Below are 24,603 nucleotides of genomic sequence, written 5' to 3'. Positions count from 1 at the left end.
ACACATGTGGAATTATATACATAACAAAAAAAGTGTGAAACAACTGAAAATATGTAATATTCTAGGTTCTTCAAAGTAGCCACCTTTTGCTTTGATTACTGCTTTGCACACTCTTGGCATTCTCTTGATGAGCTTCAAGAGGTAGTCACCTGAAATGGTCTTCCAACAGTCTTGAAGGAGTTCCCAGAGATGCTTAGCACTTGTTGGCCCTTTTGCCTTCACTCTGCGGTCCAGCTCACCCCAAACCATCTCGATTGGGTTCAGGTCCGGTGACTGTGGAGGTCAGATCATCTGGCGCAGCACCCCATCACTCTCCTTCATGGTCAAATAGCCCTTACACAGCCTGGAGGTGTGTTTGGAGTCATTGTCCTGTTGAAAAATAAATGATGGTCCAACTAAATGCAAACCGGATGGAATAGCATGCCGCTGCAAGATGCTGTGGTAGCCATGCTGGTTCAGTATGCCTTTAATTTTGAATAAATCCCCAACAGTGTCACCAGCAAAGCACCCCCACACCATCATACCTCCTCCTCCATGCTTCACGGTGGGAACCAGGCATGTAGAGTCCATCCGTTCACCTTTTCTGCGTCGCACAAAGACATGGTGGTTGGAACCAAAGATCAAAAATTTTGACTCATCAGACCAAAGCACAGATTTCCACTGGTCTAATATCCATTCCTAGTGTTCTTTAGCCCAAACAAGTCTCTTCTGCTTGTTGCCTGTCCTTAGCAGTGGTTTCCTAGCAGATATTCTACCATGAAGGCCTGATTCACACAGTCTCCTCTTAACAGTTGTTCTAGAGATGTGTCTGCTGCTAAAACTCTGTGTGGCATTGACCTGGTCTCTAATCTGAGCTGCTGTTAACCTGCGATTTCTGAGGCTGGTGACTCGGATGAACTTATCCTCCGCAGCAGAGGTGACTCTTGGTCTTCCTTTCCTGTGGCGGTCATTGTATCGCTTGATGGTTTTTGTGACTGCACTTGGGGACACTTTGAACGTTTTCCCAATTTTTTGGACTGACTGACCTTCATTTCTTAAAGTAACAATGGCCACTCGTTTTTCTTTACTTAGCTACTTTTTTCTTGCCATAATACAAATTCTAACAGTCTATTCAGTAGGACTATCAGCTGTGTATCCACCTGACTTCTCCACAACACAACTGATGGTCCCAACCCCATTTATAAGGCAAGAAATCCCACTTATTAAACCTGACAATGCACACCTGTGAAGTGAAAACCATTTCAGGTGACTACCTCTTGAAGCTCATCAAGAGAATGCCAAGAGTGTGCAAAGCAGTAATCAAAGCAAAAGGTGGCTACTTTCAAGAACCTAGAATATGACATATTTTCAGTTGTTTCACACTTTTTTGTTATGTATATAATTCCACATGTGTTATTCATAGTTTTGATGCCTTCAGTGTGAATCTACAATTTTCATAGTCATGAAAATAAAGAAAACTCTTTGAATGAGAAGGTGTGTCCAAACTTTTGGTCTGTACTGTAAATATTTTTCGTTTTGTGCTGAAATAGGCAACTAAAGTCTTTTACCACAAATAAATGCAACAGTGAAATGCGTATTTTTTTCCCTTTTGGTAATGAAATAGGACACTAAGCGCTTTCACCACATATAACTGCAGAAGTGAAATGTGTATATATTTTTCGCTTTGTACTGAAATAGGCCTCTAAAGTCTTTCACCACAAGTAAATGCAACAGTGAAGTGCGTATATATTTTTTTCCTTTTTGTACTGAAATAGGACACTGAACGCTTTCACCACATATAACTGCAGAAGAGCAATGTGTATATATTTTTCCTTTTTGTACTGAAATAGGCCACTAAACTCTCACCACAAATAAATGCAACCGTGAAGTGCGTATATTTTTTTTCCTTTTTGTTCTGAAATAGGCCACTAAACTATTTTAACACAAATAACTGCAGAAGTATATTTTTTTTCTACAGATATAAGCCACTAAAGGCTTTTCAACATAGCCCTTGAACCCCAATAACAAGAACAAATTGCTGGAATGCCAGAGCTATATAATGGCTATTTGTATCCCCAAATAATGTTTCCCTGCACTTGTAAATTGCTATTTTTTTTTCACCATGAGGTTTTTCTAGAACTGTCCCTAGCGACTTCCGATGTCTCTCCCTGCACTAAGATACTGTGATTCCTTCTAATCCTTTCCCTGCACTTGTAAATCGCTATTATGGCACTGTCTCTAGCGCCTTTTGTCGTCTCTCCCTGCACTAAGATGCTGTGAAATGATTCCTCCCTATCCTTTCCCTGCACTTATAAATCCTTTTTTCAGTAGTTTTTTTCACAATGAGGTTTTTCCTATTGCTGTCCATAGCTCCTTCTCACGTCTGTCCCTGCACTCTGAACGCTGGAAAATGTCTGACTCTAAGATGGCCGCCATATTTATAGGGATGTGACATCACAGGGCTGGCTGGCTGCTGATTGGCTGCATGCATGGCATTATGGGTCAGCCCGCGTTCCCAGAGTTCCTTGCACCATGTCCTCACACGTGTAGCTGCCATTTTAGGAAAAATTGTGATTCGTTACCACAAAGCGCAAAGAAATTCGCATTCATTGCGAATCAAATTTTTCCTAAAATTCGGATCGAATTCCAATTCGTCAACTTCGATTCGCTCATCTCTAGTCATCTGATTGGCAGAGGTCTGACACCCGGGATCCCCATGATCAGCTGTTTGAATACGGCGCTCCATGTGAGTGTGGATTATTTTTCATTACACTGAACTTCATCTCGGAAGTGCTGTGTAATAACAAGTACTTGCTCCATTGAAGTTAATAGAGAAAGTAGTTGTAATTACACAAGGCCACCGCTCCACAGGAGATGCGGTATAATTGAAAACCAGGAAGCAGGGCTTGCATGTAGGATAGGTCATCATTATTAACAGCTGGGCAACCCTTTAAGCCTTTAACTTAGTGGTTGTTAAATTGTGATAACATTCTCCCTCTTATACACCCATGTTCAAATGGTAAAAGGACATTTAAAGAATAGAAAGTATCTTTAGTCCATTTTATGATTGAGATTATACAGGGAGTGCAGAATTATTAGGCAAATGAGTATTTTGACCACATCATCCTCTTTATGCATGTTGTCTTACTCCAAGCTGTATAGGCTCGAAAATCCTACTACCGATTAAGCATATTAGGTGATGTGCATCTCTGTAATGAGAAGGGGTGTGGTCTAATGACATCAACACCCTATATCAGGTGTGCATAATTATTAGGCAACTTCCTTTCCTTTGGCAAAATGGGTCAAAAGAAGGACTTGACAGGCTCAGAAAAGTTAAAAATAGTGAGATATCTTGCAGAGGGATGCAGCACTCTTAAAATTGCAAAGCTTCTGAAGCGTGATCATCGAACAATCAAGCGTTTCATTCAAAATAGTCAACAGGGTCGCAAGAAGCGTGTGGAAAAACCAAGGCGCAAAATAACTGCCCATGAACTGAGATAAGTCAAGCGTGCAGCTGCCAAGATGCCACTTGCCACCAGTTTGGCCATATTTCAGAGCTGCAACATCACTGGAGTGCCCAAAAGCACAAGGTGTGCAATACTCAGAGACATGGCCAAGGTAAGAAAGGCTGAAAGACGACCGTCGACCACCACTGAACAAGACACACAAGCTGAAACGTCAAGACTGGGCCAAGAAATATCTCAAGACTGATTTTTCTAAGGTTTTATGGACTGATGAAATGAGAGTGAGTCTTGATGGGCCAGATGGATGGGCCCGTGGCTGGATTGGTAAAGGGCAGAGAGCTCCAGTCCGACTCAGACGCCAGCAAGGTGGAGGTGGAGTACTGGTTTGGGCTGGTATCATCAAAGATGAGCTTGTGGGGCCTTTTCGGGTTGAGGATGGAGTCAAGCTCAACTCCCAGTCCTACTGCCAGTTTCTGGAAGACACCTTCTTCAAGCAGTGGTACAGGAAGAAGTCTGCATCCTTCAAGAAAAACATGATTTTCATGCAGGACAATGCTCCATCACACGCGTCCAAGTACTCCACAGCGTGGCTGGCAAGAAAGGGTATAAAAGAAGAAAAACTAATGACATGGCCTCCTTGTTCACCTGATCTGAACCCCATTGAGAACCTGTGGTCCATCATCAAATGTGAGATTTACAAGGAGGGAAAACAGTACATCTCTCTGAACAGTGTCTGGGAGGCTGTGGTTGCTGCTGCACGCAATGTTGATGGTGAACAGATCAAAACACTGACAGAATCCATGGATGGCAGGCTTTTGAGTGTCCTTGCAAAGAAAGGTGGCTATATTGGTCACTGATTTGTTTTTGTTTTGTTTTTGAATGTCAGAAATGTATATTTGTGAATGTTGAGATGTTATATTGGTTTCACTGGTAAAAATAAATAATTGAAATGGGTATATATTTGTTTTTTGTTAAGTTGCCTAATAATTATGCACAGTAATAGTCACCTGCACACACAGATATCCCCCTAAAATAACTAAAACTAAAAACAAACTAAAAACTACTTCCAAAAATATTCAGCTTTGATATTAATGAGTTTTTTGGGTTCATTGAGAACATGGTTGTTGTTCAATAATAAAATTAATCCTCAAAAATACAACTTGCCTAATAATTCTGCACTCCCTGTATATATTCTCCCAGTTTGTGCAAAAATCCAAACGCACCATAATCATACATTATGAAGCATGGGAATAAATGACACACATTTTACAATCAAATTTGTTTTCTTTAATATTTTCAAATACATCATAAAAGGGCATGTTTTGTATTCTACCACATATCAAAAAGTCATCACAATGACAAGATATTTTCACAGTTTGCATTAAAAAAAATCCTATTAGGAATTTTGAAAACAAATATCTTTAAAAAAATATGTAAAGTGTTAACCAGGTAAGTCAGAAACTTGGCACATGTACAAGAACAGCACATTTCACAATTAGCAAGTATAATACTTAGACCATACCAAACTTCATGTATGGGAGGAAACTGAGATATTACAAAGGACCTGCAACAAACTACAAAAGGGAATGTGAAATATCTCTGCTACTGTGTTAATGTCACATAGCAAAGTGTAGACCCGTGGTGCAAGCATTTGTGAGAATTGTTTTATGTTTAAAAGAAAATGAAAGCATCCCTAGTGGGTCAATAAAATCCCTAGTGGGTCAATAAAGATTAGCTTTGGAACCTTTTGTACAATTGTTCATATTTTAATCTCATTGACCAAGATGCAATATTCAAACATCTGCATGAGCCAATAAAAATAGTTTAGTTAATAAAGTTAAATCACATTAATGTTTCTGTATGTTTTTTCATATATTCACACTGCTGGTATATATCCATTGATTGGCAGTTACAATTAGTTACAATGTGTCACCCACAAGATTTTACAGGATACCGGTCACAATGATACAGTATACCACTGAAAAATTTCACATTTTAAAACTATGCATTTCTGTGTGTAATATTTGTCATTCATACGTTATTGCTTTAATAATTTAGTCTATCTAATAGTCTATCGCCCATGGGCGCATTATATTAAAATCTATGGGTTACATGCTAACAGTCCAAGTAAAATTGATATTTGCAAATAATGTGCCTAATAATGATGATGGTAACTTATCATATTTAACATAATACAAAAATACATAGTAAATAGATTAAAGGGGTTAGGTGTCTGGCAAAGATTTTTTTAAAGGTTCAGAACAACTTAAAGGGTTTATGCCATGATTGATGTTTAAAATAGACATCATATAGTTCATGCCAATCTCTTTCTAACAAATCTAGAAAAAAAAAACTCAACCTCACATGTAACCATAGATCTACCCATTCATTGTTTTAGTTGTTGCTCCAATTTATTTCAGGTTGGCAGCTCAAGGGATGTGTCCTTTCTCAGTTGGCGTATGCTTTCTGCTCTAGCATTTTCCCTGCAACTGCCAAAGCTTCTAACAGAAGATAGGCTGGGGGACAGTTGAAGATTTAAACTGAGCATGTGCAACCACCTTAGTGAGGTGGATGGACAATTAAGGAAAAGAACAAACAGTAAGTGGCGCTATACAGATACATTTTATTGAATAACTCACTGGCTATGCTAAATTTTCAAATACATACAATTGCAAAAGTATTCAGATCCATGTGCTGGTTTGAAAAATGAAGAATATTTTTCATGGCACAACCGCTTTAAAACAATACTTCAAACTCAACTCACCGATCTCACACCATGCCTTTGTCAATGCTTCTCAGGTCATCAGTTGTTGTCTTTTTTGGTCGCTCTCAGCACAGGAAAAATGACAGCTCAGCCAATAACTGACTGTATTGGAGACCCACCCCAGCCAGTGATTGTCTAAGAGCTCACACTTCTGTGTCAAAAGGGACCAGGAAGTAGGGATCACCAGGGGATCTAGATGTGCTACAATGGGAGCAGCAGTGGATCAGTCAGTTGAGTATGACTTTCTATTTTAGCTATCCTGATCCTTAAAAAAATTACCATCTAGGCAACACCCTTAAATTGCATTACATAATATTTTTTCAATTTAAAAAAAAAAATTTTCAACAATAATTATGAAACACAATGTGTAACTGATGTTTTTTAGGAAAAAAATAATATATTGCATCTGATTATGTGTTCAGATCGTCAATTTTTAGTTTTTATGTCATAAGCAGGATGTCTTAAATACAGTACTTTGATAACAAAACATCCATGAATACCATTACCATTAGTAGGCAATTTTTATTTATTTTTTGGATAAAGGTAATTTTGGCATAAGAGAGGTTGAGTAAGATTTTGAACACAAGCATGATTTATTATCGGGGAGGAGGATACGGCCCCATGTACATGGGCAGATTTGAATTACGCCATGGAGAATTGAATGCCATATTGTAAAGGTATAGGGGCACATTCATTAAGACTGCAATCTGTGCTGGAAATACACCTAATTTAGGTGTATTTCTGTTTGATACCCCCCTTGTCTCTTAGACACATTTCTTCTCTTGGAGGTACCATACAAAGGCAATACTGAGTTCCTAAGGGTTCATAATACATACCTGTAGGGGGGCCATTTGCCATCATAGAGAGATCAGCAATGTTTGCCATATGCTAATTTTACTGCATCTTTTTAAAGCTGTAGCACCATTGGTCTCTACCAGCAGCAATCTAAGATAATAAATTCTGCAGTCCACAGCCTTCTCTGGGGAATAAAATTGTTATCCAGCTTGTACATTGCCCTGTATGTAAGCATGGGGTATACACAGAAAAAAAATGAAATGGCAAAAAAGGATAAAAGCTAGACAATGTTATAGTCTTTAGAAAATGATGTAAAGTACAAATATCATTCATAGGGTTGAGCGAACCCGGACTTTTTCACTGAAGTTCGGTTTCGGTGTTCATGTGATTTTATTATTTTCCATTATAACATGGTTATAACGGAAAATATTAGCATTATTAAGACAGAGTGCTAAATAAAATGGCCATTGAGGGGTTAAAAATAGTTAAAAAAAACCTTACTTCATCCACTTCATCACGCAGCCGATATCCTCTTCTTTCTTCTTTCTGCAGGACCTGCAAAGGGATCTGCGATAACGTCACTGTGCTCACCACGTGGTGAGCGCGGTGATGTCATTGCAGGTCCTGCTTAATGAAGATAGAAGGTCCTTCATTCAGCAGGACCTGTGATGACGTCAATACGTGGTGAGCGCGGTGATGTCATCGCAGGTCCTTTTGCAGGTCCTGCAGAAAAAAGAGGATACCGGCTGCGTGATCAAGTGGATGATGTGAGTTTTTTTTATCATTTTATTTAGCATTCTGTCTTAAGAATACTATTATTTTCCGTTATAACCATGTTATAACGGAAAATAATAAAGTGAAGTTCGGGTCCCTATTGACTTTAATCCGCATCCGGGGTCAAGTTCGGGTCCTGAACTCAAACTGTGACCTGAAGTTCAGCTGATCCTGGCACACCCGAACTTCCATGGGTTCGCTCATTTAGTATTCCCCATTTCAAGTAATATCCACAGCTTGAATCAGGTTAAGAGTAATGTTAAGACTCTTGTTTCAAAATTACTTCTATAAACACTCTTTCTGGATAACTGCTCAACCTTGGAGCCTTTATTCTAGGAGTAGTCATTGCATATTATTAATATCAATAGATGAGTAATAGGACTTAGTTGCTGCAATACCAAATTGATTAAATATAAGTTGTGCTTTGCTAATTTAACAGGCACCAGGTTAAACCAAGTTGGAACTTTTTAAATGCTCCAGTATCTAATAGGATATCTTCATATAAAGTGGCTAAAGCATGGGATAAAGGTTAACAAGCTCCAAGGTGTAATACATTTTCACAAATTACTAGATGTCCCATGATATGTTCCACTACAATGTTTATAAACATAAAATGTGATTTTGAAAATCAACTCTTTGGACTTTTTTAACAATGGAACTGGAATAAAAACCTAACTTTATATTTAACATTTTGCTAAAAATAAGTAACTAACTATAAAGTTAGACTGTTGCTAAAGAAAAAAGAGAACCATTAAAAATCTTTCTACTTCATAGATCACAGTACTTGTGTTTCTACCTGAGACCACCATTTTAGTTATAGTTTAAAAAAGTAGATCTAACAAGTCATATAAAAAAACGAAAAGAACTGTTGAAGTTTGTGTTGAATTAGATTTATAACATTGGAAGGTGTTTTTTTATTTTATTATTTGTTATATTCTTTACAAATCCTGTCATCTGATTGTCTATTCTAAATCAGAACTGTTCGTGGTCCCCACATTATGTCTACAAAATATATTTGTTTTATTTTAAAGACATCCAATATTTTTAGATTTTGGATCTTACATGTTTTACTCATTAAAATCAATTTTATGTACTCCTAGTGTGTAACGTAGACATGGTTGGTGTAATGTATTTATTTTTATGTTTGATGTGGGGCCTACTTATTTAGGCACCATCAATGTCATTTCCTTAGGTTTTCTACTCTACGTACGCTGTTCGAGAGATCTAATTTATTTCTATAATAAATTTTATAGATTCTGCTTACTTTTATATATTTTTGTCCTCGTGGGTCTGGCTAGGATGGGTACAGAACACATGAACATTAAAGAGTGTTCAAGAACTTGTACTTGAAGTCATATGTTCCTGCAATTCTCAGCCTCAGTGACGGATAGCATTTACTATGTGTTTCCCCCATGAAAGAAAAAAAATTGAAATAGAGATGTAAACGTATAAACTACCAGTTTTACTGAATATTTTGCCACAAGAATATATAACGATCTGCTCAACTTCTCTTTCTCTATAACACTGTGGTACAGATTACATTGCATTTTGTAGTGACCGATCCTTTTTAAAAGGTACGTATAAGTTACATGCTTGTTTCTGAGTATCCAGAGTAATGTATTATTACCATTACTATTACAATTTTTAAATCTACAAATAAACTTTTTGCATAAAACTGTAGGTTGACGAGTTCTCACAATTTGGGAAAACCAACACAAATATTGTACTGATTGTTTCAATATAATAAAAATATAAGTGCAATATTAATGTAAATGCAGATCTTGATGGTAGTAGCAAATATTCCAGCAATCATATTGATGACAAGGGTTATGGAAGTGCTATGAGAACAGCAGTTGAACAAGCAGGTCCTAAGATGCCATTGTCCTATAAATCCATTATTAATATTTTTTTATGAAAAAATGTATGTGGTTCAAATACAGTGTTTCCAAATTGCAGTGTCCATTTGGTGTAAGACCCTGGAAAGGCACACTACAAGTGTATATATAGGACAGCGGTATACCTCGGGGGTAAACATTTGTAAATCCTCTGCAATGTGAGCAGACCTTAAAGGGGTTGTACAGGGGTTTTATATAGATGACCTATTCTCAGGATAGGTCATCAATATCTGATTGGTGGGGTCAGAATCCCGACACTCCTGCCAAAAAGCTGTTTAAACAAGAGGTGGTGCTCCATACAAGTGTAGCTTATTGCACTACACGTCATCTCCCCTGTAGCGGTGGCATAGTGTAATTACAAGTATTCATTCCATTCATACCCTGTACAACCCCTTCAAAACACAGTTTTTGCATGAATTTAAAGTTTTTAGCACTTTTTGAAATGGGGAATATATTACTATCTGGGCACCAAAACAGATTGGCAACATAAACTGAACATACAGTATATATAAATTTGTATATTGCTGTCAGTAAGCTATTTATGCTTGTTGTGTATCTGTCTAGTTATACACTCTTTCTAGACATAGCTCGTTTAATGATTTTATTTAAAATGTAAAATATAAAATGTAAAATATATGGTAATGTTTAATATAGTAATAACATATTTTTAATGTATTTACAATATATTATTTGTATATATAGCTCTGTGTTATAGGCCCTATTTATCTGCTTTTTTCTGCTTTTAAAAGGTTTGATTTGTTACTGAATAGATTTAATATGTGAAAATAAATGTGTATTTTACATCATTAAAATGTTTTTGTCATAATAATATCAATATTAAAGGCAGTACATAGTTTTAGAAAAAATCATGACATCTGAACGTATGGTGTAAATTATCTTACAAATCATAAACTAAAAAGTTTGAAAAAAAAAAGAAACAAGGTTTCCCCAAAAAATAGGCCCTAAAGAAAACTAATTAACATGTTTAAAATGTGAAAGCGACAAAAGACAAACCTCAGTACCCCAAAAAACCCTTAAACACACACACATATATATATATATATATATATATATATATATATATATATATTATATGCTTCTTACAGGGGTCTTCCATTAACCAGTGTAATGTAGATCAGATGAGTAGCTATAGGGTGTGCAGACCTAGCAATTTCACCAAGGCCATGATGTCTAATGGGGCCCTGAGGCCCCTTGGCAACATAAGTGTATAAAGTATTATAAATCAAACATAATAGATGAGGAACTTAAAACGGAATTTGAATTGGAGCCATAAGCTTCAAACTATGGATCTGGTATGAATATAAAATTGTTGAATTTCATGCAATTCAGTGGCATCTGCCAAAGAAAATTGAATTTTTTTGGCCTGCTTAGATGTTTGACCTCAGTACACTCAGGAAAAACTTACATCAGTGTTACAGGCCAAACACAAAGGCTGAAGGCTGAGTCGGTGGAGTGGGATACAACTTCAGTAATTCCACTGAATTGAATGTGAGGATGAATGTAAAAAAAATACATATACTACTAAATCAATGGGTCTGTTTTTCCTTTAAGAGGAGTACCTTATGATATATGCAGATGTGGGATAAGTTCAAATACTCAATATACAGTATTTCTAGTTATGTCTTCATATGCAGATTTTATAATAAGTAATCATTCTATTTTTTTTACTAGCATGTGAGCTAAAAGGTTGGTTTTATGTATGTCTCATAAAATACAGTCCTCAACATTAAAATTGCATCACCAAGAAGGAAAAGTCTGGGAAATGTGTAAATCACAGGATTAATAAACTTGTTAATGATATGCAAATGATAAAAAATGAAAACAAAATATTCAAAACATCTTGATTTTTTATCAGTATCGAGAAGGAGCGCCAGATGCAGAAATATATCAATGAGGTTATTAATGGTTGAGGAATGTTCTGAATGTACTCAAATCATCAAGATCCTCTGTCAGCAGCTCCTTGCTTAAAGTAGCACAAGCAATATATGGCCTGGCATTGTCCTGTGGAAAAACAGCTCCTGGGACACTTTAGAGAAATGGATATACCACGGTTCAATGACCAAATCAATGGAACACCGACTAGAAGGTATCAGTCTACCGTACACCATAATCCCAGAAGTAAGACCAGTGTGATGTTTCCATGTGAAGGTCTCTTCATGGCATTGCTCAAGTGATCTCCAGATCAATCTCTGGCTATCATTGCTTCCTAGACAAAAATTTGACTCCTCGCTGAAGAGGATAAACATTAATGACAGCCTCCATGGCTGTCTTGCTGTGGACAATGATAGTCTGTGAAGTTGGGCGTGAAGTTAATAGAATACCAGTAGCTGGATGTCTGGCTAATAGTCCAGTGTCGTGCAAACTCCTTCTGATGGCTTGTGTAGAGACTGTTTTCCACCCTAGAGTTGAAATGTGATGGTCCAATTCACTTGCAGTACAGAATTGATCACTATATGCCATTCTTCTAATCATACAATCTGTTCGTGCAGAGGTTTGCGTCTGTGCACCTCTTGCAGTCATTCCAGTTCATCGTTGTTCTCTCAAACACCTGGACACGCAACGTTGAACAGTGCTGACATCTTAGCCCAGGTCCGTAGCGATCTGCCAGTGTGATAAAACAAAGTATCTCACTTCAAGGATTCTGTCCCTCTCGGTCTGCAACCAGTGGTGATAACCGGCACCTCAACGAATAGGAGGTATCATATAATCATCCCACACAACTTGATCTGATTTTTGAGATTTCATGTGTGTAAAAAAACATTGCTTTCAGCCTGGCCTTCATAGCCCTCTTGCATGCTACAGATTGGACTTAGTTACTTGAAAATTTGATAATTTGTAGATCTTGTCGACGCCTGCTAACTTCGATTTGCATAGCCTTCTTGGTGTTGCAATTTCAATGATGAGGAGTGTAGTTTTCAAGAAACATCCATTAAAACTTAATAATGGATTAATAATGCTAATGATTTTGTGCATGTATTTTTGTTTTATATAAATTCAGATATTATTTTTATGCCAAGAATGTATTTATTTGTTGTATTAAAATGCTTAAGCAAATCATGATTTCAGTTGTTACGGGTAGGAAGGCAGTAACCTTTTGGGTTACTGTCAGTTAGGCAGTTTGTGGGTTGCTGTTTTCTGACCTTAAAGCTTCCCTAAAATATTTATAGTCCCCAAGGGCTATAAGGGTACTTGCACAAGGATGCAGGTTAATGCACAGAAAATCAACTCTTTTTTTTTTTTGCTGATTTCTGTTCGCAGGCACCTAAGTTTAGCTTTGGTGCAACGTTATCTACGATATTTAATGCTCACTCACATTCTGATATAGCAGCTTAGCTGAGTCATTGAAGTACTTAATCTATGTAAACATGTTCAGTGGCAGTTCTAGCTGGCTGAATTAGTTGAAGGAGACTTCCAACTATAATATTTATGTACATATTGTTCTAAAATAAATCTATTACTTAAGTAGCACGATGCTAAAGAATGATTCAGTTTTTGAGCTACTCACCTTAACTTGCGTGACACATAATGCTTCTTCCACATTTACAGCTGGGAGAAATTTGAACGCAATTGACATACACAGGCTTGATATTTATTTAAACAAGTCTTGGGATTTTTTGTAAGTAGCGGGTGCAATGACAGGGAGCTGCAATAGCGCCGCCCCCATCATTGTACCCCTCAGGTGCCACGATCATATATGATCGTGGCATATGAGTTTAAAAACGGTGTACAATTAACAATAAAAAACAATTACATCAAACTTACCGCCTCCATTTGCTTGCGACGGGCCAGCCACCGCCATCTTGCTTGAAGATCCTGGCGTAAATCCCATGCAGCGCGAGATTACATCATCCTGCCGTCTGCCAAACGGGATTTCGGCCGAGATGGAGGCTGGAGGCCCGTCGCGAGCAAATGGAGGCGGTAAGTTAGATTTTTTTGTTTTTATACTATTTCAGGATAAATTGATTCGCTAACACAAAGCACAAGGAAATTCGGCTTCTAGGCGAATTGAATGTATCCTGAAATTCGGATCGAATTCCACTCAATGGGATTTGATTTGTTCATCTCTACCAGCTAGTATTGGATGCCACCTAGTGGCAACTGAGGGAAAGTAGTTCAGTGCTATTCCGATAAGCCCCATAGTAGTAATGCTAAAGTAATGTATTGTCTGCAATGTGGTCCAGGAAATAAGCGCTTGGGTTTAAATTGTAGAAAACTTCTATTAGGAAATAAAAATATACAGTATATTGTGCCCTTGCTTTATTGATGCTTATGTCGTGTCAGAGATCCCAGAATAAATTCTTCCAATCCCAAATATACTTAAAGGCCAATGTGGAGAAGTCCAGAAGGCATTGACAGGAAATGTATTTAAGATATTCACTTAGTAGTTTCTTTAGTGATATTATACAAAAAGGCAAAAAACGCTCAGTCACATAGAAACATACAATACAACTCACCAGATATTAGCAATTAAGTGTCTTTTTCCCTTGGCAAAAAGAAAGAAGGGTAAAACTATGGGGCCACTACATGGATAGGTCACGGAAAAGGAGAGTGCGCACAGAACCAGTAATACATAATAGTAAGTTCCTTCATAGACCTACATTACCAGCTGGAATGGTCATAACTGTGTACATTAGATTAGAAGTATACCCTATAGAAACACCATGCTTCATAAAATCCAAGTATAAAAATTTTACAACACACTATACATGAGCCTATAGCTCTATAAAACATGGACCAGTATCACAACATTACATAAACTTGGCACTAAAAAAACAATACAATACTGTTTTATAATCAGTCACTTATAGAATTAAAAAATCACTTTAAACATTATACAATGTACACTTTGAAATTAAACATGTTAAAGTTTGTGCGAAACAGGTGAGCCTCTATCGATTCAGTGAAATAATATTCTTTTCATATTCTTATTTTACAAAACATCAATTGTCAAATAAAATATCCCTTAGAAGTGTGTTTCTTTTTCTGTAATGGCCGATATGGTTCCATCACCTTTAAGCTTGGCGTCACAGTCGTTTACGGCATTTGTACAGGCGGCAGTTCCAAGCTTTCCTCTCATTTTTAAGTCTGGGCTGGGTAATATTAAATATTTAAATCTCTGTAAGACAAAATTTACTTTGTTAACATTGATACCTAAAAAATTGTGCAAATTGTACTGCTTACTACATATTAATTTATAATCCCATTGTACGCAATAAAAAACAAGCTCTTACTCCCCTCCCCCAATAGGGATTGCAGGCAGCTAAAATTGTATTACTTAGCTCTGTGGTTGAGTGAAGGTAGTCACTTGATTTGGAGCTCACGTAGTTGGATATCAGTAAAATATTCAGGTTAAAACAAAACCATAACCTCTATTTCATTGAATTGTTGAATTATAGGCATTCTCATCATAAACCTAACCTCCTCTAGTAATTGCCAGTTATTTAAAACTACGGACAGTTTTGACAAATAAATATTACTTTTACATACTGTATAATACTGGTTGCCTTGAGAAAAAAAAAGTTGAGCAAAGTTTCAGGCTGCACTTCAAATGCCTTGCTTTATTTTCAGACCCCTGATATTCAGATTACATCCAGCCTTCTCCAACTTTCGGATCTGTGTGTCCAGGATGCTGCTGTCTTCTAAAAAATGCCTATGTTTGCCTCCCTTTCTATCTACAGCCTGTTAGAGTTGCTCTCCTTGGATGCTTTCCCCTTTTCGCCTCTCCGCTCTCAGATCTGCAGTAGACAACCCCCTCTGATATCTCTAACACTGGAGGAAAGAAGGGAGAGAGTAGAGAGGGCCAGCAGAAAAAGAAACAGTGCTTTGATGGATTTACATTAGATTTAGAAGCACTACTGTCTTGGTGAAAAAACTGCAGAAGTAAAATGGTAGGACATTTTTTATGAAGACTATTTAGAAAGTATAAAAAATAATCAGGATAAAGAAGTCCATAGCCTATACCACAGACAAAACTGCAAACATAAAGATAGAGGGGTTGGCTGTCTAGCAGGTAGGTTTCTGTCCACACTTGCATTACTTCTTTTCTGAATGCAGCCTAATGGACCCATAATAAGTCAAACGGAAAAATATGATGGATCCAACAAATTGATCAAATGGATCTTGAGGGTTTAAAGGGGTTGCCCCTTTAAGCAACTCATCCCCTTTTGTATAGGGGATAAGTGTCTGATTGGTGGGAATCCAACTTTTGGAAACCTGTCTATCACGAGAATGTTTATCATTGCTCCCCATTTAAATGGAATTGAAGACATGAATATATATGTCCACCACTTCATTCAACTCTATGGGACTGTTGGAGATAGCCAAGCAAAAGTGCTCATCTGCATCTGGCAGCCCCATATTTTGGGGATAATTTGTCTTAAAGGGACAACCAGTTTGATAAATCAGCCATATATCATGGAATCAGAGATCATTAATGCCATTATGAACAATAATTGTTCCTGTTTTTCAGATCTTTTAAATTTAAACAGACACAGATATAGGCCTCCTGCACACAAACATATCCGTTTTGTTGTCCTCGAATTGCGGATCAGCAAAATATGGATGTGGTCCGTGTGTATCTGGAAATTTTCGCAGGACTAACTGTAAAAAGTCTATTCTTGTGCGCAGAATGGACAAGAATAGGATCAGATCTATAATTTGTAGCCTAGCCACACAAATATGGATGGCACATGGATGACATCTGTATACTGGCTGTTTTTTGGCGAACCCATGGAAATGAATGGGTCTGTGTGCAATCAGCCAAAATTGTGAATTGGACACTGACCAAAAAAACAGTCCCTGTACATGAGGCCATATAGATTAACTGATTTAAAGATGCTGATAGCAAACTATTAAACACCTTTAATAAGAGGCATTCAGAAAAAGATTCCCCAAGTTTTTTCATTTTTTTACACCCTTTTAACTCAAAAATGTTTGAAAGGAGTAAGGAAAAGTTTGTCACTAGTTAGTTGCTTAACTGCCAAGAGAGAATAGAGAAGACAAAGGAGTAGTAATCTAATATTATTAGAATGAAACCTTTAAGACATACCACCTTATTGGGAAGAAAAATATGATGATCAGAAACATTATTCTACCAAAAACATGGAAAGTCATTAAATTACATAGTTCCATAGTTGATACGGTTGAAAAAAGACATAAGTTTATCAAGTTCAACCAAGGGATAGGTGGGGATGTGAATTCCAGAAGGAAGTGAGACTTCTACACGTTTTTATAAGCAGTAATGTTGTTTACTTTTAAGAATTGATCTAAACACTTTTTAAAACTGTCCACTGTTCCTGCTGTGACCACGTCCTGAGGAAGTCTATTCCATAGCTTCACCGTTCTTACAGTAAAGAAGCTTTGTTGCTTCTGGAGACTGAACTTTTTCTTCTCCAGTCGGAGGCAGTGCCCCCTGGTGTCTTTTGAGGGCATTTTACATTGAAAAGTTTTTCACCGTATTTTTAGCATGGCCCATCTATATATTTGTATAGGTTAATCATGTCCCCTCTTAGACATCTCTTCTTAAGACTAAATAAATTCAATTATTTTAATCTTTCTTCATAACTAAGACCCTCCATGCCCCTTATCAGTTTAGTCGCTCTCCTCTGTACTTTTTCCAGCTGTATTGCGTCCTTTCTGTGGACTGGTGCCCAGAACTGAACTGCATATTCCAGATGAGGCCGCACCAACGCTTTGTAAAGTGGTAATATTACATCCCTGCCCCGCGAGTCCATGCCTCGTTTAATGCATGACAATATCCTGGTGGCCTTAGAAGCAGCTTATTGACATTGTATGCTGTTATTTAATCTACAATCTACAAGGACACCCAAATCCTTCTCTATAAGTGACTCTCTCAGTCGGACATATGAAGCACGGAGATTATTAATACCAAAATGCATAACTTTACATTTATCCACATTGAACCTCATTTGCCAAGTTAATGCCCAATTACTCAGAGTGTTCAAGTCAGCTTGTAGTTTATGGACATCTTCCATAGACTGCATAGTACTACATAGTTTAGTGTTATCTGCAAAAATAGAAATGGTGCTATTAATCCCGTCCTCGATATCATTAGGGCCCAGCACTGAACCCTGGGTTAGACCACTTATAACCCGGGACCATTCTGAATAGGAATCCTTGACCACAACTCTCTGGACACGGTCCTTCAGCCAGTTTTAAATCAGATTACAAACTATACTTTCCAAGCCTATAGACCTTACTTTACCTATTAAACGTCTATGAGGGACAGTATCAAAAGCCTTTGCAAAATCCAGAAACAATACATCCACAAACGCCCCTCTGTCCAGGCTACTACTCACCTCCTCATAAAAACAAATTGGGTTAATCTGACAACTTCTGTCCTTGGTAAACCCATGTTGGTTATAACTTATAATATTATTAACAGTCACATACTCCTGTATATAGTCCCTTAAGAGTCCTTCAAACATTTTTCCCACAACAGAAGTTAGAGAATCTTTAAAAATTATAACAGGGGCACAGCAATGACTGAACTGAGCTCTTTAAGCACTCTTAGGTGAAATCCATCTGGACCTGGAGCCTTGTTCACATTTACCTTATTTAACCATATCTACAGTTAGCCAATTGAGTATATTACTGGATGTACTAACAGCCCCAGCACCACAGATATCAGCTCCTTTCTCTTGTTTTGTATATATAGAGCTAAAAAAACATTTAGTAACTCTGCCTTTTCCTTATCTTCAGTGACTAACCCCCCCCCCCCCTACCATTATTTAGGAGACCTTGGTTTTTAGCATTTATATATTTAAATAATTTTTTGAGATTTGTTTTGCTCTCTTTTGCCACCTGCTGTTCGTTTTGTATTTTTGCTAATTTTATCTCCTTTTTACAGATTTTATTAAGCTCTTTGTAATCTTCAAACAACTTCACGTGACCCCTCAGATTTGTATTTTTTAAATGCTCTTTTTTTGTCTTTTATTGCCCCTTTTACAGTAGCTGTAAGCCATGGGGGATTTAATTTTAGCTGTTTATACGTGTTACCTAAAGGAATAAAAAATGTTGTGCAATTACTCAATGTGGATTTAAAGCTCACTCATTTATGCTTAGTATTATTATGTGACAGTAGCTGCTCCTAGTCTTTGCCATGAAATGCTGCCCTCAACCCCAGGGAAATTAGCCTTTTTAAAATTCAGTGTCTTTGCTCTTCCTGACAGAGTTTGCTTCTTATAGTTTAGGGGGAATATAATTATATTGTGGTCACTATTACCTAGTGTTTCTCGAACAGTAACATTTCCGACAAGCTCTGCATCATTAGAAATTGCCAGATTCAACAGAGCATTGTCTCTAGTGGTAACTTTTACATACTGGTCCATAAAGTGGCCCTGCAGCAAATTGAGGAATTTTCTCCCCTTTGTCATGACCCCAGTCTATGCCTGGGAAGTAAAAATCTCCCATTATGACCACTGTACCAGCCTGTGCAGCCCGCTCTATTTGGTTATACAGTTGTGTTTCTATCTCCTCTGTGATGTTAGGGGGTCTATAAATTACACCAAGTATTATTTTTTCAGTGTTTATATCCCTTTGAATTTCCACCCATAAGGTTTCCACATCCTCACCATTCTCACCCACAATTGCCTCTTTCACACTCATCTTCTGATGACTCCTCATATACAGGAACATGCCACAAACCTTTTTTATTTACCCCGTCTTTCCTAAATAGTGTAAAACCCTCAATATTTAAAGCCCAGTCATGCGAAGAATCCAACCATGTCTCAGCCATACCAACTAAATCTATGTGTTCTTCTAGTACTATAGCCTCCAGATCCCCCATTTATATAGCTAGACTTCTGGCATTTGTCAAAATACATTTTAAATGACTATTTCCTATAAAGTCAATATCTAGGATTGTTGGGTTAACTTGGTTGATGTTTGTATGTAATAGGTTCTTGTTACCAGACGTTCTTTTTTTTCATCAGTGTATAGTTCTGCCCAGTCTTCTCCCTACTTTCCTCACTAACCCCAGACCCCACTAAATGTAACCATTTTTCCTCCAGGGCAGTTGCACTCTCCCCATTAAGGTGCAGCCCATCCCTACTGTAGAGCCTGTAACAAACAGAGAAGTTAGCCCAGTTCTCCATGAACCCAAACCCTTCCTTCCTAAATCAGCTTCTGAGCCACTTATTTATCTCCCTAAGCTCTTGTTGTCTCTCCGGTGACACTCGTGGCACTGGTAGTATTTCTGAAAACACTACCTTGGAGGTCCTGGACTTGAGCTTCTCTCCTAGTTTCCTAAAAATCATTTTTCAGGACCTTCCATCTCCCCCTGACTTTGTCATTGGTGCCAATGTGTACCATGACTGCCGGGTCTCCCCCAGTCCCACCCAGCAATCTGTAAATCCAATCCGCAATATGCCGAACCCGAGCACCCAGAATACAACACACTGTTCGGCAATCACAGTCTAGGCGACAGATGACCCTGTCTGTCCTCCTAATAATAGAGTCCCCTACCATTAGCATCTGTCTAACCTTTGCTGCACTCCTTTTCCCATCCTTCCTGCAGGGGGCATCCTCCTGGTTGCTAGGAGAAACACCCTGCTGCAGTGTTGCTGGCCCTGGGCTATTATCTCTAAAATCAGCCAAACAGGCATATTTACTAGGGTGTTCCAGCTCAGGACTAGCCTCCTTGGCACTTTTCCCTCTACCGCTTCTTCCTACATTAACCCAACTGCTGACCTGATAGTCCTGATCTTGCCCTCCTCCTCCCACCTCTATTTCACTGACCCAAGTCAGTGCCTGCACATTGAGGTCTAAGCCTCTCTCCAGGTCTGCAATGCCCCTAAGTATTTCAAGCTGCTTATTTAGATCCAAGATCTGGGCATCCAAATATGCAACATGATTGCATCTAGTGCAAATGTATTCACCCTCGAATGGCTCTTCAAGGCACACATGCATTGCATAGGACACACCTTTAGTAGCATTGTCCATGATGCATATGCTTAAATGGGGATGAACAGTAAAGAAGGAAAACTGTAAATATGAGTTAGAATGAGACCCTGTCTGCTGTAGTTGGAGGACTAGTTAAAATCAAGTCAACAATACACAAGAAAAATCTATCAAACCTTAGTTCCTTGCTCCGTTTTTTGTAATGTTCCATTATGTCAGTGTGGGAGCATTTGTTTTACTGATTACATGTAGTTAAATGAGGCACCTTTATCATACATACAGTAAGCCAAAACTTTTGGTAGTAAAATAACATTGACTACTCTATATATGAAGACACCATGAAATATATGATCTCTTAGATAATAATATTCCTAGAAATTAGCATCTAATAAGACAGTCTTGAAGTTTTACCTCAGATAAGGTTCCTTCAGTTTTCCAAACCTTTACTATTATCCACAATGGAATACAGACCATGGATGACAGAGCCATCATCCACCCTATACCATAACCCCACGGTGGGTAGGTGTATACATTATTGTACTTTAGAGGTTTGTACTTCACCAAGAAAAATATGAAAATGCTCTGCAATAAAAGAAGAAACACAATATATTTTAAAACGCTTTACGTGGAAGTTTGACTTTTTATATGAACTTTTATGGTCATTAATGGAAATAGTATGAACACACTATATGTACCATGTATGATACCAGCCCATCATTTTCTGTTCATTCTGAAAATACAGCATCTTCACTTGTGCACACTATTGCTGCATTTGTGTCTGGATTCTCGTGATTGTTGGAGGTCCAAGCAGTTGACGTCCACAATCAGATATTTATCTCCTATCCTCTGGATAAAGATAAATGTTCTTTGTGGGAAAACTGCTTTAACCTAAAGGCTGCTGCATCTGTATTTTAGCAAACTACATTATTAAACTTACAGCACAAATCCCAGGAGTGAAAATCATCCAACACCATTTAATTAAGAAAAACGGACGGTGTCCAATCATGTCTTCGATATTGTCATAAAATCGATTGCTTCCTACAAACAAACACAATGATATTAAAGCAGAACACTAAGCCTCATGAATCTAAAGTGTCTGAAAGAAAAAAAATGATATTGTTGCCCTAATAAACCAATCAGAGCTCAGCTTTCATTAACAGAACAGGTAGAAGCAAGCTCTTCTAAGGTTGTAAATCTATATATCTAGAGGAGATACAAAATAATATTGCACACCTTCAAATGTTGTCATTAAGTAGGCTACTATGAAGCATATATTACTTGTGGAAGCACCAGACTTCTTTGGACCATGTAGTTGATGAGAACAACAGAAGTGCATATAAATCAGTAATCAATAATGTTTTTTTAGGACATTCAACCAGCTCAAATTGGTTTCATAAGACTCTGGACCAGAATATGTTTTCCTATCATAGTTACTAGTAACCACACATTTTGGGATTGTGCCAACAAGATTGAACTGAAGAAGGGGTTAATACAATCCTGTAATATTTAGTCACTAAATAAGATATTGAAAATATTATTTTTTTTAATCAGGACTTGAGTCTTCTGAAACCTTCTCAAGCGGGTAGATTACCCTCAAAAACCTTTATTGATTGCTGATCCATATACACTTCTGTTGTTCTCCTCAACTACGTGGTCCAAAGGAAGCTTTTTGGTGCTGCCACCAGGGATTTGCTTTTCATGTCTACACTAGTGTTATGGCTATTTAAACACAACAACTGAAGGCAAGTAATATTCTTCAGTTTTGTATTTCCATTTGTTATTTGGTTTTCCTAGCTTAATGAACCATTTCTCCTTTCCCTTTGTTTTAGTACTTAAATCTGAGCTCTGATTGGTTTGTCCACCTTTTTTCTGTCTTGTAACACTAAGCATGACAATATTGGTTACAATGCCACATTGTGTATGGAACCTAAAGCAGGAAAATTAAAAGGCTTGAAGCCTGAGAGAACCCAAGGAATCCGTCTACCTCATAAAAGAAAAACATCTTATAAATTATGTATAATTGTTGATGTGGGGTGCTATCGATTTTACATTGTGGCCCAAAGGTATTATTTTAAACCTTTGAGCCAGTATGCGCTACGGTAGATTAAGTCAAGAACTAATTCTTTTATGTTTTTTTTTATGACTGTTCCTTATAATTTTCACATATTAATTTAAAAATAATAATCAAAAAGATAAAATCCCACCGTTTTCTACCTACACAACCCACATTTTCAGAACCTTAAGTTCTGGAGTATTCATAAATAATTAGGACATTTCAAACTACATTTTGTGAAATTAATAATAAATAAAACAACTTACCATAAACCCAACCTATGCAGATACATTCAAACACTGCAACGAACAGAAGACACATTCCACTAGCAGCATACGAGTCAAAAAGTTGAAATACATACATTCCCCCCTAGAAGAAAAACAGTGGAAGAGTTCTAGCATTATAGAAGACCTAAGCATTTTAAACAATGCTACTACATACAAACATATGGCTGACAGATGGCAGATAGTCACAGACAACCAGTTAAAAAAAAGAGTTAAACAAATACATATATTAATATTCTAGCCTTTGAGTGGTGGATGTCCAACGGATGTCTGACCAATGACATCCATCAGATGAACAGTTGAAACCAGAATTTTACATACACTATATAAAAAGACACATACTGTATGCATGTTTTTCTCAATATCTGACATGAAATCAGAATAACCAGCCATCTTATGGACAGGAGCAGTGGGTGAACAGGAGGAGCTTAACCAATATAGCAAGTCGGTACGAAAGTATTAAAATGATGCATTAGTAAGTGATACATGCACATATTGGTTAACATTAGCACTAAAAAGGCAAATCCCTTTAATAATGGGCTATTACTACTAGAATAAAAAATTACAGTACATAATAATTATATATAGTTAAACGTCTGTTTCATTCCAGTGTGCAAAATGATTGCTCAGAGTAATGCAAATATCCTGCAGGGCTCTCTGTTTGCAACCTAAAGAATGGCCTCTATCATATCTTGAGAATACCGAGTATAACCATTACCTGCACTTCATAGAATAAAGTTAGAAACTTGTGGCAACTGACTACTACTTATAGGGATTGTCCTATCTGGGACATTGATGACATATCACTAGATATCAATGTCAGATAAGTGTGGGTACCACTTCTGACACCCACTCCTATCTCCAGAAAGGGGCCCCTAAAGTGAAGTAGAGCACACTGTGCTTCCTCTGCATTCACTGTGGAGGTTCTGAAAATAGCCAATGGCATATCTAACAATATGCCACCACTTTAAATATAATTTTAATTAGAAACACAAATTTGATAGAAACATAGTTACATAGTTAATATAGTTAAAGGGGTTGTCCGGGATCAAATTTCTTTTTTTTTTTTTTGTGTACTCCCTATTAACAGCTGAATCAAGGCAACCCTATATGTTTTTAAGTATTTTCACTATTTCTATATGGCTCATACGGCCACACCACGCTTTGTTTACACCTATGTTTATTTTTTCCTACCTTCCTGCCGCACTGCACTGTGGTTCCCAGCACAGCGCGGCATCACGTGGTTTCATCTCAGCCGTGACTCCGCCCCCTAATTAATATTCAGTGCTCTGCCTCTTTCATTCATAATAAAGCGCCCTGCCCGGTGACGTCACCGGACCGGATGGGCATGGCTTAGCGCGGTTGGTTGCCGCCTTGTTACCGCCCATCCAGGCACTTTGAATAATTCATGTGGCTGAGGGTGATGTCACCGGGCTCCCTGGGAAGCGGAAAAAGAGGCTTCACTCAGCAGAAAGGGACCCGGTACGTCACCGAGTCTTGGAAACACAGCACTTCCGGCTAGGAGTTGGAGATTTGAAAACTGGGCATTAGAAATGTCGGGTAAAGGTAGGACAGGCACCATTGTAACATTTAGGGCATTGTTGTACACATACTCCAATCTTCCCAATCCTGGACAACCCCTTTAAACTATAAA

General features: G+C 37.7%; 1 protein-coding gene across 1 annotated transcript in view; it reads right to left on the bottom strand.

Moving 5' to 3' along the window:
* Positions 1–14,655: 14,655 nt before the first annotated feature.
* SLC6A11 (solute carrier family 6 member 11) overlaps positions 14,656–24,603 on the bottom strand; it is a 244,648-nt gene continuing 234,700 nt past the window's right edge. Inside the window, exons 11-14 of the mRNA XM_044301059.1 lie at positions 22,932–23,034; positions 21,550–21,650; positions 21,024–21,194; positions 14,656–14,808 (exon numbers count right to left, since the gene is read on the bottom strand). Of these exons, the coding sequence (XP_044156994.1) occupies positions 14,656–14,808; positions 21,024–21,194; positions 21,550–21,650; positions 22,932–23,034 (528 nt within the window). The remainder of the gene's footprint in view (positions 14,809–21,023; positions 21,195–21,549; positions 21,651–22,931; positions 23,035–24,603) is intronic.

This window comes from Bufo gargarizans, chromosome 7 (assembly GCF_014858855.1).
Source record: "Bufo gargarizans isolate SCDJY-AF-19 chromosome 7, ASM1485885v1, whole genome shotgun sequence".
Classification (NCBI taxonomy): domain Eukaryota; kingdom Metazoa; phylum Chordata; class Amphibia; order Anura; family Bufonidae; genus Bufo; species Bufo gargarizans.
Note: the sequence above shows the minus strand (reverse complement) of the source record. Positions and strands in the feature narration are given on the sequence as shown.